At 37.6% G+C, this 17864-nt stretch overlaps 1 protein-coding gene across 5 annotated transcripts in view; it reads right to left on the bottom strand.

The window, feature by feature from the left end:
• Positions 1 to 8960: 8960 nt before the first annotated feature.
• Positions 8961 to 17864, bottom strand: part of DPY19L4 (dpy-19 like 4) — a 68458-nt gene continuing 59554 nt past the window's right edge. For all 5 annotated transcript variants that reach the window (XM_059394876.1, XM_059394877.1, XM_059394878.1 and 2 more), the window contains 2 exons: positions 15948 to 16106; positions 8961 to 13296 (listed from right to left, as the gene is read on the bottom strand). In XM_059394876.1, coding sequence (XP_059250859.1) covers positions 13132 to 13296; positions 15948 to 16106 — 324 coding nt within the window. In that variant the 3' untranslated portion in view covers positions 8961 to 13131. The remainder of the gene's footprint in view (positions 13297 to 15947; positions 16107 to 17864) is intronic.

Raw genomic sequence — 17864 nt, 5'->3', positions numbered from 1 at the left:
CTTTCCCCTCTGTCTCTCTGCCTGCCTCTCTGCCTACTTGTCATCCCTCTCTCTCTCTGTCAAATTAAAAAAAAAAAAAAAAATCTTAAAAAAATATTTTACTAATATTTTCAATTTTTTAATTTTTTAAAATATTATTTGACAGAGAGAGATCACAAGTTGACAGGGAGGCAGGCGAGGGGGGTGGCGGGAAGGCTCGCCACTGAGCAGAGAGCACTGAGCCACCCAGGTGCCCCGATTTTTCTACTTTTTAAAGCAAGCTCTGCTCTTTCGACCACTTCTTTGGGAGCCACATTGCCTGGGGCTGGAGGCAGGGTTAGCAGGGCAGTGGGAAAGAAGAGACCTCTGCGCCTGAAGCTGGAGCTTTCTCCACAAGGCCGCACGGGGAAGGGGATTTGGTGGGGCCCACTGAGGCACAGCAGCTTGTGTGACGTCCGCCCGCCCATGGCGACAGCAAACCTCAAATTCTTTCATGGAGCTGCCCACCAATCCTGCAACCTAGGTGACAGGAGAAAAACATGGGACTAGAGAGGAGGAGCCACCAGCCAGCCTGTCACAGGGAACGGGAAACCTACATGCTAGAATGACGCCAGCCCAGTGGCACTATCACCAAGAGCCACGTGCCCTGGGCAAACATGCAGGGAGCCCAGCTCTTGGCTCCAACTAGGAATGAAGCCCTCGCTCTTTTGGTGGCTTCATCTGTGCTGAGAAGGGAAGGGGTCATTTCTGGGATGCCTCTACTGGGACAGCTGCAGTGGTGGACTGCCTCCCGAGAGCTCCCAGGAGAGCAGGAACCATGGGCTCCTCAAAGGCAGACAGCCCACTGGCTCTGCCCGAAGGCGATGACTTCTGCCACCTGCCTTCCATGGACACCCTACGAGGCTCAGAGACTAATGCCAGCTTGTGGAGGGCATTGAACCTGATGGATCGTAAGGAGTAGGGCTTGGAAGCAGTCATCGTAGGCAGAAGAAGCGGGTCCACAGAGGTAAAAGAAGGGAGCAGACACGCTAAGAGAAGCAGGGACCAAGTTTAGCTCCAGTGAGACAGAGTGGCTAACTGCTCGAAGATTTTTTTTTTTTAAGTTTATTTAAATAATGTCTACACCCAACATGGGGCTTGAACTCATGATCCCAGGATCAAGAATCACCTTCTCTTCCAAGTGACCCAGCCAGGAGCCCCTTGAAGATTTTTTTAGTATCTGTTTCAGGCCTGTTGCTGAGCACAGAATTAGAGATTCTAAGCAGCATTGTTCCTATCCCAAGTTTCCTGTTTTCAGATTCCTGAAGATTTGTTTCTGTCCATGACCATGACCATTTCTGTTCTTTATAATCCCTAAAACTTGGCGTACCTCACTGTTGCCAACCGCCAGCATGGGAAACTGCCTCACAAGAACACTTTGTCCCTGTAATATGTCTGTCATCCATTTCCACAAGGGGTTCATTGCACAATGCTGCACGCCACAGTGCCCCTCAGCACAACATGTCCCAGCCCATGGGCTGGATGGTCTTGCCTCTGAGGACTGAAAAGAAACATTTCTGGCTTTCGAGAGTCTATTTTTTCACTGAACACAAGGCTCGTCTTATTGCCACAACATAATTTCGGTTTCTAAATGATTATATGTTGAACTTAATTAGATAGTATTAACATTACAACAACAAAATTCCTGTAGAAATTCCTAGAACAACATAGTGAAGTGCCTAATTTTTTTTTTTTATTAAAGCTTTTATTTATTTATTTGACGGAGGGAGAGAGATCATAAGTAGGCAGAGCAGCTGGCAGAGAGAGAGGGGGGAAGCAGGCTCCCTCCTGAGCAGAGAGCCTGATGCGGGACTTGACCCCAGGACCCTGAGATCACAACCTAAGCCAAAGGCAGCAGCCTAACCCACTGAGCCATCCAGGTGCCCCAAGGAGTGCCTAATCTTGACCAAGTGAAAATTCACAGTACAATTTACAATTCTACCATAGAAAGAGAAAGACATATATTTTTTAAAGGATTTATTTGAGAAAAAAAAATTATTTGCGAGAGAAAGAGGAAGAGAGAGCACAAGTAGGGGGGTGGTGAGGACAGGGTGGTGAGAAGGAGAACCAGACTCCCCGCTAAGCATGGAGTCCGATGTGGGGCTCAATCCCAGGACCCTGGGATCATGACCTGAGCTGAAGGCAGGTTAACGACTGAGCCACCTAGGTGTCCTTAATGGGCATTTTCAAATATTTATAACTATAGCAAATTGTACAGTTTTATTCTTCTAAAATGTTTATACTGTTTTGTTGCTTTTTAAATTACATAATCAATCCATGTTTATGAAATTAAACTTAGGAAATACAAAAAGAATAAATTACAAATTGCCAATAATTCTACCACCCTACCATTATCAATATTTTGGTATATAAGCATTCTTTGCTTTGTATAGTAGTGAAGAACCATAGACATGACCATGCAAGCTGAAATGATGCAAAAATGATCTCAATCATCTATAGAAACTGTTAATATTGTTCCATGTGCACTGAAGAGCTGACAGTGAAGTTTGTACTTTCTGTGAGTACAGTTATTGTACGATGGTAACTGAAATTTGAACTGTGCTGCTGGAGGACTGCTGTTAACTAAACCATGGTAGCTGACATCAGTGTATGTCGAAGCAAGGAAAGCCTACATACCCTTCTGGTCTTTTTTCTATTCAACCGTCTGCATAATTTTTAAAAACTGGATCATCCTTGCGGCATATATAATAAACTGGCTTATCACCACTCATCCCAGTGGCTTTTTTTCTGCAGGAAAGCTGAAGTCTACATTCTCCGATTCCCATCTAGGGCTCTGCATGTGACTTAAGGTAGTAAGATTTGTTCTAAGTAGCTTCAGGGTGTGATTCTTGTTTTTCCTAGCTATTTTTCTCAGTCTTCCTGAAAGCCCCTTACGGTTATAAAGCTACAGTAGTTAAGAGAGATTGGTATTGATGAAAGAATAGACGAATAGATCAATGGGATAGAATGGAGACCCACATATATACAGTCAACTGATCTTTTACAAAGGAGCAAAGACAATTCAACAGAGCAGAGACAGTCAGTTCAACAAATGGTGCTGGAACATTCCCATGCAACAAACAAAAACCCAAGTCTACACATTGACCTTACATACGTCACAAAAATTAACTTGAAATGGATCATAGGCCCACGTGTAAAACACAAAATTATAAAACATCTAGAAGATAACATAGGATACTATCTAGATGACCTTGGGTATGACTTTTTAGATAAAATACCAAAGGCATGATCCATGAAAGTAATAGCTGATAAGGTGAACTTCACCGAAATTAAAAACGTTTCTGTGAAAGGCAATGCCAAGAAAATGAGAAGACAAGCCACAGACTGGGAGAAAATATTTGCAAAAGTTGTGTTGGATGAAGCACTGTTATCCAACATTATACAAAACATTCTGCCCTAAAGAGAAACTAACTAGAGCTTAACAGCTAGGGCTTCATCAGAGCCTAACTACCTAGGAGAAGGTAAATATTCAACCCTAGCCCATGCTAGCCATCCTGTCCCACCTATAGGGAGAAGAATGAGACTTGTGAAGTTCACAGTCTAGAGGTATGGGCTAAGAGTGTAGGCCCCGACCACAGCACGATAGCATGTTTCCCCTTCCTCCACACCTTACCACTACATTACTAAAAGCCCATTTATAGCAATTCCTTTAACTCAGAGTATGCCTGTCTATCAAGAAAAAATTACATACTAAAAGGCAAACGACACAATTTGAAGAGACAGAGCAAGCATCAGAACCAGACATAGCAGGGATATTGGAACTATCTATAATTTAAAGGAATTTGAAACAACTATGATTAATAGGCTAAGGGCTCTAATGGATAGATCACATGCAAGAAAAGATGAGCTATGTAAGCAGAGAGATGGAAATCCTAAGGAAAAAAAAAAAAAAACAAAAGAAATACCAGAGATAAAAAATACTGTAACAAAAATGGAGAATGTCTTTGATGGACTATTATTGCTATTTTGTCCAATATACTTAGATTTCACTTAATAAGCCGACCCTTGGGTAGTTCTTTTGCAGAATTAATTTCTAATGTAATAGTCAATTATCTTATTTTATTTTCAAAAAGATTTTATTTATTTGAGAGAGAGGATGAGCAGGGGAAGGGGCAAAGGGAGAAGCAGACTCCCCCCGCTGCCACCCAAGCCAGGAGCCCGACATGAGGCTCAATCCCAGGACCCGGAGATCATGACCTGAGCCAAAGGCAGACACTTAACCCACTGAGCCACCCAGGCACCATTAGTGGTTTTAGAAGATAACACTTAATAGGAGCTGTGAAAGTGCTAACATTGCTATGTACCAGGCACCAGACCAGAACTTGATATTTGGATAATAAAAGCTTCAATTTACAAAACACTTGCTTCCTGGTAGGAATTGAAAATGTTTTACTTAGTATCAAATTTACTTAGTATCAAATTTTACTTAGTATCAAATTGAAAATGTTTTACTTAGCACCAATTACACTATGGGGTAAGCATTATCTTAATTTCACTGTATTTTATCACTGTGGTTATAAAAAACACAAAACAGGATTATAACAATATTTGCAGCAGTTTCTTGAGCCTATTTTTCATTGCTTTGACATTTAGTTTATTAGGTTGACAAATAGCCAGTCCTTCATTTTGATAGCCCTAGTCATAATTTTTCACGTAATAACTGTTGATTAATTTTATTTCCTTACCAATGATACTAGCAAAAAGAAAGTCAATTAGTAACTACTGTAAATGAGCTGCTACATTTTTCTCCAGTCATCAATAGCCGTGAAGTTCGTGTACGCAGTCCCACATCTGAAACGGCAGTGTGAGAAGCTCCCTAACTGGTGACAATTATTTAAAAAAAAAAACATTATACAAAACATAATATAAAAAAAAAACACCATTTAAAAATATCTGAGAATTGACCTAAGGCCATATGGTGAGTGAAGAAATATTTATTCAAAGAAATCTACTAAAACTCGGTGAGAACAGCCATAGTCTATTCTATAGCACTTGAACCCATGTGGCATTGGAACCACTATCCACCCCGTTGCTCCCCACCCCAGCTCAGCATGAAGGCAAATCCACTCCAGGTGGGTACAGCCATGAATGTAGCTGTTGAGGAATGTACCTTCCTCGGAGAGGCGGGCCACCAGAATTTCCCATTTCTCCTAGCCATCTGTTGCAAAGGCTAAATTCCAAGCAAGTGCGGCCAAGAGGTGAGGGGTTACCTTTTTTCACCTGTCAACACAATTTGAACAAACCTTTCAGAATCTCTAACAGGAAAAAAGAGAGTTCTATTAGAGCCCAAGTTAGGACAGCTGCCCAGGAATTACTCTTCACAGAGAAAAATTGTGTGCTGGGGGGCACCTGGCTGCTCAGTCAGTGGAATGTGCAACTCTTGATCATCCGGGTTGTGGATTCTACACCCAGCGTGGGTGTAGAAATTACTTAAATTCTTAAAAAAAAAAAAAAAAGTGTTCTTGAAATGAACAATTTCCACAGGGTTATACACTTCTTTACATCTTGTAAAAGCTAAAAAGATGATAGATTCCTGTATGGTCAGGAATCACAAGTTTTATCATAAAGGAATGCAGGGACTACAAACATTGATCTGTAGATTATCCCAAGAACAAGTTGGTTTTCCTTTATGCTACTCATTCACAAAGCGGATGTATAATGCATATGTACTGGGTGACAAATCAGGCTTTTGGTTTGAACAAAGTTTATATACAGTCACGTTGACTTAGAAAGAAATCTGAAATCATTTCCCGTGGGTACTAGGCCTTTAAAGAGTTTTTCTCTCATCACAACCAGCTTCCACTATTAAGAGGAGAGACTCTCATGGGTGCCAGAGGAAAGAAGAAGGGGCCAAATGAATAAAGGAGATTGGGAGGTACAGGCTTCCAGGTATGGAATGATTCAGTCACAGGAATAAAGGCCCAGCATAGGGAATACAGTCAATGATAATATAATAGCATCGTTTGGTGATAGATGATAGCTGTGTTTATAACTAGCATAGCATGATGTATGGAGAAGTTGCATCACTACACTGTACACCTGAAAATAATGTAACATTGTCTGGCAATTAAACAACAACAAAAAAATTAAAAAAAAAAAAAAGAGGAGAGACTATCTCAGGCATGGCACATGGGTCATTCTTATCGTAGCTAATTTGTAGGGTGAAGGTGGCAAATTGGGAGAGCCATGGCAAGACCAGAGAGGCTCTCATCTCTACCCAGAAGCCTGCTCCTAACACCGAAGGGCCACTTACACACATAACTCTGCCTCTACTCCCAGCTCCAGAGCTGTGGCTCAGTGATTTCTGGCTACAGAGAAAACCAGGATGTAAAACAAAGAGCTCCACAGCTATCTCCAAAAGAATTGCCGTCATTTGAAACAGAGTGTAAGGAAGTTCAAGCTTAAGGGTACTCAAAAAAACAAAGATTTTTGGTGGAAAGCAATTATGAAGAAGCTGGTAACTTCACAGAAGATACAAGCTAAATGATACCCCACATAGTACCAGAGGCAAGCTGGGAAAGAGACAGCAAAAGAGCCCTCTTGGCACTGGAACAAACCACAATCATTGCCCCCCCCCCACACACACACCAATACCCCTTCAAAGTAGACAGAATTTAATTGGATCAGGTTGTGGAGCAATTTATGCTCAGGGGATTGCTGACTAGTAGAGTTTCACAGCTGAGTAAGATCAAGGAAAGAGACAGTAAGGGGCCCTGCTAAAACCCACTGTCACCCCAGGGTGTCTGTATACATGCTCAAGGGAGTGATGTCTGAGGACCAACATCAGAGGCTCCATAATGTGGAGAAAACAGACATCACTAAAATAGTCCAGACAAAACTAAGAAAATAAACAAGCCAACTATAATAACAAGCTCCAGGGGATGGGAAGGAGACCAATACCTACAGTTACTATAAACAGTATCAATAGAGATAAGAATGGTACAGGCACACACACACACAAATGGAAATTCAGAAAGGCTCAAAAGTAGATTTGGACTGACAAAATTAGCAAACTTGAAGACAGACTGAGATTATGCAATTCAAAGAACAAAGAAAAAAAAATGAAGAAAATTACAGAGCCTCAGAGAAATGTGGGTCACCATTAAACACACCAACATATAGGTGTGGATAGGAATATAAGGAGTTGCAAATTTGATTTAAAGAAAATTCTTAATGTGTATAACTAGGTAGCTCAGCAAACTCCAAGTAGGATACATGTCAATCTACTTCAAACACATCATAGTCAAAATGCTGTATCGGGGCACCTGGGTGGCTCAGTCAGTTGAGCATCCAACTCTTGATTTCAGCTCAGGTCATTATCTCAGGGTCCTGAGGTCGAGCCCTGCATTGGGCTGTGCTCAGCAGAGAGTCTGCACGAGATCCTCTCTCTCCCTCTCTCTTGGCCCTCCTCCTCTGCTCTCTAAAATAAATATTTTTTTTAAACTAAATTTTTTTTACATCAATAACATCAAGTACAATCAAAATTAAAAGCATTTGTGCTTCAAAGGACACTAACAAGGAAGTGAAGCAAACCCAAAGAATGGAAGGAAATATTTCCAAATCATATATCTTATGAGTAACTTATATCTAGAATCTAATATCTAGAATATACAAAGACCTTTACAATTCAATAGTAAAAAGACAACCCAATTTTTTTAAAAATAGGCAAAGAATTTGAACGAACATTACTCCAAAGAAAATACACAAATAAAATACACATAAAAAGATGTTCCATATTGGGATGCCTGGGTGGCTCAGTTGGTTAAGGAGCTGCCTTCGGCTCAGGTCATGATCCCAGGGTCCTGGGATCGAGTCCCACATCGGGCTCCTTGCTCGGCAGGGAGCCTGCTTCTCCCTCTGCCTGCCTCTCTGTCTGCCTGTGCTCGCTCGCTCTCTCTCCCTCTGTCTCTGACAAATAAATAAATAAAATCTTAAAAAAAAAAAAAGATGTTCCACATCATTAGCCATAATGGAAATGTGGATTAAAACCACAATAATATACCACTCACATCCACTAGGATGGCTACAATCAAGAAGCAAGGTAATAAGCAAGTGCTGACAAGGACAGGGAGAAATTGGAAACCTCATACACTGTTGCACGAATTGTTAAAGTGGTACAGACATTTTGAAAACCAGTCTGGTAGTTCCTTAGTTATCATATAACCCCAAAATTCTACTCTTAGACATATATTCAAGAATAATGAAAAAACTATAGCCACCCAAAAATTTGTACACAAGTGTTCATAGCAGCATTGTTCATAATAGCCAAAAAGTGGAAACCCAAACATCCACCAGCTGATGAATGGATAAAGAAAATGTGGTCTATCCATACAATGGAATATTATTTGCAATAAAAAAAGATACATACAACATGAATGAGCTTTAAAAGCATCATGCTAAATGAAAAAAAACAGTCACAAAAGATCAGATGTCATGATTCCATCTATGTGAAATGTCCAGAATAAGCAAATAGAGACACAGAACTGTATTAGTAAGAGTTGCCTAAGGGTATAGTGGTTATGGATGACAGCCAAAAGGTATGGTTTCTTTTTCCCCTTTTTTATATTTTATTTATTTATTTTACAGAGTGAGAGAGAGGGGGAGGGAACACAAGCAGAGGGAGTGGGAGAGGAAGCAGGAGGTTTCCTGCTGAGCAGGGAGCCTGATGCGGGGCTCCATGCCTGGACCCTGGGATCATGACCTGAGCCAAAGGCAGACACTTAATGACTGAGCCCTCTAGGCAACCCAGGTATAGGGTTTCTTTCTGGGGTGATAAAAATTTTCTAAAATTAATCTAAAATGTGATAACTGCATAACTCAAAATACTAAAAACTGTCAAACTGTACACTTTAAATGGGTGAACTGAATGTATAGAAATTATGTCTCATTAACAAAAAAGATATATATAAATAAAAGACAACTTAAAATTCTAAAAAGTTTTATTATAGAAACAAAACAAGGAGTGTCATTAAGCATGAAATAAATAATTTCATTCTTGATAAAAGTACATTTAATGTTACAAAATCTGAAGTAAACTAGTTTATAACCCAACTCTTAAAGGATTTCTATTTCTTGAAATTAACTTTTATTCTTTTGTAAAGATGTAACTTTAGTACAGGAGAAACACATTTAATTTGTTACACATTGTTACAGATACAACTCAGAAGTCAACATACATAAAAGCAGCTATATTATTCATTTTTGCTAAATAGTTGTACAAAGCTATTAACTTACAATATAAAAAAAGTTGTTCATGAGATATTTCAAACTAGAAGTTTGGAATGCATGTTTCTATCTGATACCATTAATCCACTAACTACCGTGGCCAGATGTTCAGTGTATCTCTCATAGAACTGCACGTAAAATTACTGAAGTCAGGTAAAATGTTGCAAATTTTAAGGGACATAAGTAAATAATCAAAGATGATTTTATGGTAAATTTGGCAAATCTGGTGCTTAAATGTCCCTTTTTATTACAGAAAACAAGGAAGTCTAATGTTTAGAAACCTTAATGGATGGAAAACAGTTGAGTCAAATATGTTCTCTGCAAGTTCCACATCTAATTTTACTTAAAGTGTTACCTCTGAACATTTAAAAAGTTAATGAGTTATTATTTTAATAAGAAATTGTCCAATTTTACCTGCAACTTTAAATACATATTGGGATCTAAAACAACTAGCAAATAGCAACAATAGAGACTATATATTTTAAAAAGTGGACAAATGAAGAGAGAATATATTGGGATGTAAATTAGGAATTAGTTATTTGCTTTACAAAAGGTTCTAAATATACACAGTAATTCATAACACGTGATCTTTAAGTATTCATGCATTTAAAATAAACTTAGCAGAAAGATCAACTTACAACTTTTAGAAACCCCACGAATTTATAAAGAGAGGCACTACTTTTATCTATTCACTAAAGGCAATAAAATGTTTTAAAACAGTTCAAAAATAGGGCCAAAAAAGTGATTTTTCAAAAACAAAACAGTTTAGTAAGATGGCTATTCACTGTGCTCTTCAAGAAATTCATAATCTACTTTTATAAAGCATATTTTCCAGCCCCAACTTGTGATACACTTTGACCACCATTTCTGCTTCTCCTTGAATCGATCTGGAGTACCTGGAAGAGGGCCACAACAGTGAGGCTACTGGCGGTTTAGGTTAATGTCCTGAAAAAACATGGTATGTACACAAAAAGTAATGAAAAAAAAAGTTAGTTCTGAAGTACAACACCTATTCCCTAGGCTGTAAAACCCTACTAGTCTAACAAAAAGCACCAAGTTATAGGCGCCAAAGTTGGAAAAAAATAGATACCAGCACAGAGTCATTATCATATACCTTATCAATTAAGTTTTATTTATTGGCCTGTTTGGCATTTGGAAAGCTAAATAATTTAGCAGGCTAGAAATCCCATTAGTACTCTTGCCAAAGATTTGCTTATTAACGAATTAAAAGTTAATACTGAAAACAGCATCGTGAGGAGTCTTCCTCTGTGCTTAATGATGTGGAAAGATACCAAAATCATCTTACAGAAAGGAAAAAGGTCCATAATATTTTTTGAAAAGTAAAAAGTAAATGGAAGTTAAGGCACTTATTTCAATGGTTCTGCAACATCAAGGGCAAAGTATGTTTTGTATTTCTTTGAGAAATTCCTTCCATCCTAAAACCATATCTTTGCTCCTTTCATAGATTTTTATTATCAAATCTAACAACTGTAAGTTACCCAAATGGAATTACTTACAGAATTTTTAATCACTTGTTTTTCTACAAATAAGCAATAAAATTAATTGCTCCTCACTCAAAGTTTTTGACTACTTCTGTATTAACTATAGTTAAAACAGAAGCAAGTAAGCTAATCTTTCATATCCAATATTACTACTTCTGTAATAAAGCTTACATTTTCCTTTTTAACTCATGCTGACTGAAAAATTTATCATTTAAAGAATTAAAAGTTTCTCCAAATCTATTTAAGAAATAAGCTGACAGAAGCAAAAGTAACTTACTAATACATATATGTCAAAAGCTAAAAACAAAAGACACATCAAAACTAATTCAGCATATGTGATAATATAAATCAGTAAAAAGTGAATTAAATATTTCATGCTACACAGATTATTCTATTTTCCTTTCAAAATATGCAAGCTGACTTTGAAATTGCATTGTTTTTACATGCTCTGATCACAAGGACTACCAGGTGACTATTTGTTGTATACTTAGGTAACCACAGTAATATATTGTTTTAAGATTTTATTTATTTATTTGAGAGAGAGCACAAGCAGGGGGAGAGGCACAGGGAGACAGAACATACTCCCCGCTGAGCAAGGAGACCAATGAACAGCTTGATCCCAAGACCCTGGGACCTGAGCCGAAGGCAGACGTTTAACCACCCAGGTGCTCCCACAGTAATATTTTCTTAAGGCTTGAAGCTAAATACTAGTGATTCACTAATTAAGATGTATAGAGAACCTGAAATGCCCTTTCTTTAACTATGTTAATATAATTGTTAAAACTATATAAAAAGCATAAAATGAGAACCAATAAAACTAGTGCATCAAATATAGGACACTGCCATCAAACAATTATTCTGAAGCTCCAAAAAACCAAAACATCCTAGAGCTAGTATAAGAATGCATGTGCTTTTGTACTTAAAAAAAAAAAAAAAAAAAAAAAAAAACAAAAAAAAAAACTCAAACCATATATATATAAAACAAAATAAAGTTAACAAAAAGATGTTCCCTTCTAACATAGTAATTCAGAGTACTGAAATTGTACTTTTTATAGCACTCTAATAAGTGAAAATTTTAAAGATCTGTCACTAAATATGTGTAAGGTAAAACTAAACATACATCCTGTCTTATTAAAATGATACATCTATCCCAAATCTCTTTATATAGCCCAACTAATCATTTAAGAACATCTTTTCATAAATGATTAAAAATATGAAAACACTTAACCTAAAGGAGTGTAGCATTTAGGTTGTGAAACTGTGTTGTGAATTTAATAAGAATTGTCATTTTGTTCTTAACGTTGAAGACTATATACCATAGTTTCATAAATAACAGCATTTGTGTTTTATAATAAACATACCTGTATACAGAATTGTTTTTAATAGCATCTGCCCCCATCTCCGGAAATTGTTCATTTTAGTGTTATGTCATTTTAGTCATTAATGTTAGAATATTCTTGTGCTGATAAAGATTTAATTTTTTACTTAATACTTCAGTAGAAAATATGTGAATACACTGTATACCCCATTCCTTATCTTTTAAAAACCTGAACAACATTATTTTTAAGTATCTGTTTTAAAAAATATTTAGGTAACAAGAGTGACTGTTTTATCATGATTAAACTGGTATTAAATTTACAGGCACAAGTAAAAAATGTTAACCACTTAATAGTGTAAAATAATAAAATGCAACATCATGTATGTATTTTACTAAGAAAGTGCACAGTTATACAAGCAGCAGATGATGAGAGCCGTATAATGGAACATCTGGATATATCTCTATGTATATCCTTCAAAATCACATTCCTTTATACAATTTACAAATTTTAATTTAAATGTCACATATTATCAGCTAACATTTAAATTAGTTTTTACTGTACTATTTCAATTCTATTATAAACCATGAAATACCTTCAGAAACTGCCGTGAGGGTAAGAAGAATTCCCTTCTTTTGAGTCTATAATTATATGACATTAAATGAAATATTTATTAAATGTTCTATTTGAGAAATATATTCTCACCTTGAACATATTCAAATTCAAGACCTATGTTAAGACAGAATGAAGATTTATGAGGACAATTTTATAATAGTTGAGAAGATAAAGTCTATAAAGACCATGTAATGATAAGGAAAACACCTGACAAGAATATGACAGACTGGTAGATTTGACATTTTACCAAAGGACGGTAATGTTTGATGTTCTATTCCCTGCAGAACTCTGAATCCAGTTAACAGCAGGAGGGAAAAAGCAGCAGCATTTCAAATGTCCATACTCTGATTTCTAAAAGACACTGTGTAGGTAAGAAGAAAATCACATTTTCCTTCAAGTGATATAAGTCTTTGAAATGAAGGCTCCGCTATCTTTCAAGACTGAAAGGATATCACAGTGTTGATTTTATATACAAAGTAGGATCTGTTCCAGTATACTCTAGTGAAATAATTCACATATGGAGAATAGTTAATTTTGACCTCATGACAAAATCGCCCATATTTTGAGTAGGTTAACTTGTCACCTTCTTCGCAAACCACCTATCAAAAGATAAGAAACAATATTCAAAAGGTTATGAAGTTTATAGGAGAAATACAATGTACAAGTGACTATTTATATAAAAAATACATTATTGCTACACAAGGACTATCTCACACTAATTAGTAAATCTAGAACCCTCTTTAGAAGAGAATCACAATCTCCATTAAGCTCTTCAGCTTCTCCTAGAGATTGAGACTAGTATAAAGTGTTCCTTTTCTTTTCTTTTTTAAAAGATTTTATTTTATTTTAAAAGATTTTATTTCAGAGAGAGACCTAGCAATTGAGGGAACATAAGCAGGGGGAGTGGCAGAGGGAGAAATAGGCTTCCTGCCAAGCAGAGAGCCCCACACAGGGCTTGGTACCAGCACCCTGGGATCATACCCTGAGCCGAAGGTATGAACCTTCGGTATGAACCACCCAGGCACTGTTTCTGATTTTCAGAAAGATTTTAAAATCCTCAAATATAGAAGACTGTCTCCTCAGTTAATTATCATTCCTCTGACTTATCTACTGAGAAATTGACATATTTTTAATATATGTTCAAACTCTTTTCCTTATATAGAAATGACTCACAATTATCTAGTAAGCAAGTTTTTGTGACTTATCCAGTGCAAACCTTTACATTCTCATCTTAATGATGTTCACTAAGATAGCTTAACTAGCTTGAAGGGTTTTCTACACTAAAACATTAAATATTCTTCTAATGCTTGGAAAGATGTCAGAGAACCAACTTTTAGAGTGAAAGGATGGAGTAGCTTTAAGTCCATGCCTGGTTATTACATGAAAGAAGAAATAATCTGATCTTCAAAATGGAGCAGAAAGATGGCCAAGATCAGAATTAACAGGCTCCAGATAACAGCCAGCAACACAGCAGTAATTACTGAATACCTGATGTTTAATAAAATCCCATTTTGTCTCCAATTAAGCCGAAGATCACGGATATCAACTACCAACAGAGAAAATTCAAAATACATGCAGCAGAACACAGAATACATTTATATTACAGGTTTATGAGGTCATGATGAAAGACAAAAGTGGAAATCATAAAAACTAATTTCTCACCTCCAAACTGGTCTGGGACAATAAGAGAAAGAACTTATCATTTATGAAAAGACAGAAAAAATCTTGGCTGCAACCCATATAGAAAACGCATGTCAATTCAGAATTGGCAACTGAAATTCTTCTAAGGTCCCTCAAACCCAACTTTCCAAGGAGTAAAGACACCCATTCCAGACAACACTAATTACCAGATAGACAAACTCCCATCTTTCTTTTAGTTGTCATATATATAAGGTACACACTGCAGGCTGAGAAGTAAGAAAGCTTGGTAAAACAGCCAAAACCAATGAAAAATTAAAATACAGCTATAGCTAAATCCTTAAAACCAAGGTAGCTCTGAATACACTAATTTTTGTGGATATCAGGGACTGTGATAATTTAGCAAGCGATTTTTCTAGCTATGAGTCAAATTATCAGAAAATTCTCAACATAATAATGTAACAACACAACCAGCTGCTCTTTAGATTATAAGTTAAAATAAAATCATCATTCAAATCAAATTATGCCATCTTTTTTTTTTTAAGATTTTATTTATTTATTTGACAGAGCGAGAGAGATAGCGAGAGAGGGAACACAAGCCGGGGAGTAGAAGAGGGAGAAGCAGACTTCCCACTGAGCAGGGAGCCCAATGCAGGGCCTGATCCCAGGACCCTGGGATCATGACCTGAGCTGAAGGCAGATGCTTAACGACTAAGCCACCCAGGTGCCCCAAATTATGCCATCTTTTGTACATAAATGTGAAACAGAAACAAATACAGGCAATGAATAAGGAATCCAGGTATTGGTAAAATTATTTTTTTCTGCAAACTGCCCAAATTTTCTTTTGTACATTGGAAAAAATGGGGCACCTGGGCGGCTCAGTCATTAGGCGTCTGCCTTCGGCTCAGGTCATGATCCCAGGGTCCTGGGATCAAGTTGCTCGCGAAGCTCCCTGCTCAGTGGGGAGTCTGCTTCTCTTTTTGCCCCTCCATCTGCTCTCTCTCTCACAAAAATAAAATCTTAAAAAACCCCAAACACTTCAAAGTACTTTTAATGTACTCCCCCACTGTTAAAGAACTTTTTTTTTTTTTTAAAGATTTTATTTATTGGGGCACCTGGGTGGCTCAGTGGGTTAAAGCTTCTGCCTTCGGCTCGGGTCACGATCCCAAGGTCGCGGGATCCAGCCCCGCATCAGGCTCTCTGCTCAGCAGGGAGCCTGCTTCCCCCCTCTCTCTGTCTGCCTCTCTGCCTACTTGTGATCTATCTCTCTCTCTGTCAAATAGATAAATAAAATCTTAAAAAAAAAAAAAGTTTAAAAAAAAAGATTTTATTTATTATTTGAGAGACAGTGAGAGAGAACATGAAAAGGGAGAAGGTTAGAGGGAGAAGCAGACTCCCCATGGAGCTGGAAGCCCAATGAGGGACTTGATCCCGGAACTCCGGGATCATGACCTGAGCCAAAGGCAGTTGCTTAACCAACTGAGCCACCCAGGCACCCCTGTTAAAGAACTTCTAATTATATTCTTACTTGTCTAGAAATAAAGTTTGATGAGTAAAAGTTTAAAAAAGTCATTTTTCTCAAAAAGATTTAACTTCTCAAATGGTTACTTACGTGGCCATTTGCAATGTCTAATAAATCTTTAACCCTACAGCCTCTCGTGGTTCCCACCTCATTGCAGATAGCATCCTCTACAATTAGGTAATTAGCCTTGTAGGATGTCAGTATTTTATAAATATCCTCAGCAGATCGCTTTGAATAGATTTGATAGATCTGAAAGAATATAATTAAAACAGTAATTTTAAAACTTGTTATTTGAAACTATACATTGAGCATTTACTATGACTTAGTATTCGGCACTATCTCTGGAAAATAAAGATAACCACTAAGACTTGATTCCTGCCCTTAAGAAGCTTATGGTCATAATTCATTCATTGTCCACTCTGTATCTTCTTTGGAGAAATGTCATTTAAGTCCTTTGGCCATTTCCTTCCCAGATTTGTTGAGATATAATCGACATATAACATTTTGCAAGTTTAAGGTATACAATGTATTGATTTGACACACTTAAATGTGTGTTTTTTTTTTAAAGATTTTATTTATTTACTTGACAGAGGGAGAGACATCACAAATAGGCAGAGAGGTAGGCAGAGAGAGAGAGGGGGAAGCAGGCTCTCCACTGAGCACAGAGCCCGATGTGGGGCTTGATCCCAAGACCCTGAGATCGTGACCTGAGCCAAAGGCAGAGGCCTAACCCGAGCCACCGAGGTGTCCCGGCACACTTCAATGTTGCAAAATGATTACCACCATATCATTAGCGGGCACCTCCTTTGTGTCACATAATTGCCATTTTTTTTTTAAATAAAAACATTTAAGATTTACTCTCTTAGCAACTTTCAAGTATATAATACAGTACTGTTAACTATAATCACCATACTAACATTATCCCCAGAACTTATTCATCTGATACCTTGAAGTTTGTATGCTTTGATTAATATCTCCCCATTTCCCTACCCTCCAGCCCCTGGTAATCACCACTCTATTCTCTGTTTCTATGAGTTTGGCTTCTTCATACCTTTTTTATATCTTCCATATATAAGGGTATCATATACTTATTTGTCTTTATCTGACTTCTTTCACTTAGCATAATGCCTTCAAGATTCATCCACATTGCTGCAAATGTGCTTTGCTCAATTCCTAATTGGCCTGTCTTTTTATTATTGAGTTATAACAGTTCATACGAGTTTTACTACCATGTACAGAGTATTTTATACTCATTTATACATGAGATAAAATCAGCAAGGTTAAAACATTATTTGACCACTGTCACAAAATACTGAGTGAACAAGAATGCTTAAAACTCATGTCTTGGGGCACCTGGGTGGCTCAGTCAGTTAAGTGTCTGCCTTTGGCTCAGGTCATGATCCCGGGGTCCTGGGACCCAGTCCCATATCCAGCTTCCTGCTCAGTAGAGAGCCTGCTTCTCTCTCTCTTCCTCTGCTGCTCTCCCTGCTTGTGCTCTCTCTGTCAAATAAGTAAATAAAATCTTTATTAAAAACAATTAAATAATCAGGGTGCCTGGGTTGCTTAGTTGGTTAAGTGTCTGCTTTCGGCTCGGCTGGTGATCCCACCATCCTAGGATCAGGCCCTGCACTGGGTTCCCTGCTCCTCAGGGAGCCTGCTTCTCCTTCTCCTGCCTGCCATGCCCACTGTTTGTGCTCTCTTTCTCTCCGTCACAAAAACAAATAAAATCTTTAAAATACATAAAATAAAATATTCATGTCTTGGTCTCCTGGTGTTTCTCATGATAATTCTGCTGCTCTTGTATGATTGTTAAGTTCTAGATCTTATTACATAATAAGGTTTTTCAGTTTTTCTGAAATGCTAACATTGGACTAGCTCTTGCTACCCTGAAGAAAATAATAAAATCACAAATGTTAAGCCCAAAGTACCACATACTATATGCCCTAGAAATACTGAGATTTGAAATCTAGACTGGACAACATCCCAACCTAATTTGATACTCAGCAG

Source organism: Mustela nigripes, chromosome 3 (genome assembly GCF_022355385.1).
Source record: "Mustela nigripes isolate SB6536 chromosome 3, MUSNIG.SB6536, whole genome shotgun sequence".
Classification (NCBI taxonomy): Eukaryota; Metazoa; Chordata; class Mammalia; order Carnivora; family Mustelidae; genus Mustela; species Mustela nigripes.
The sequence above is the reverse complement of the archived record's forward strand: the minus strand, read 5'-3'. Positions and strand labels throughout refer to the sequence as shown.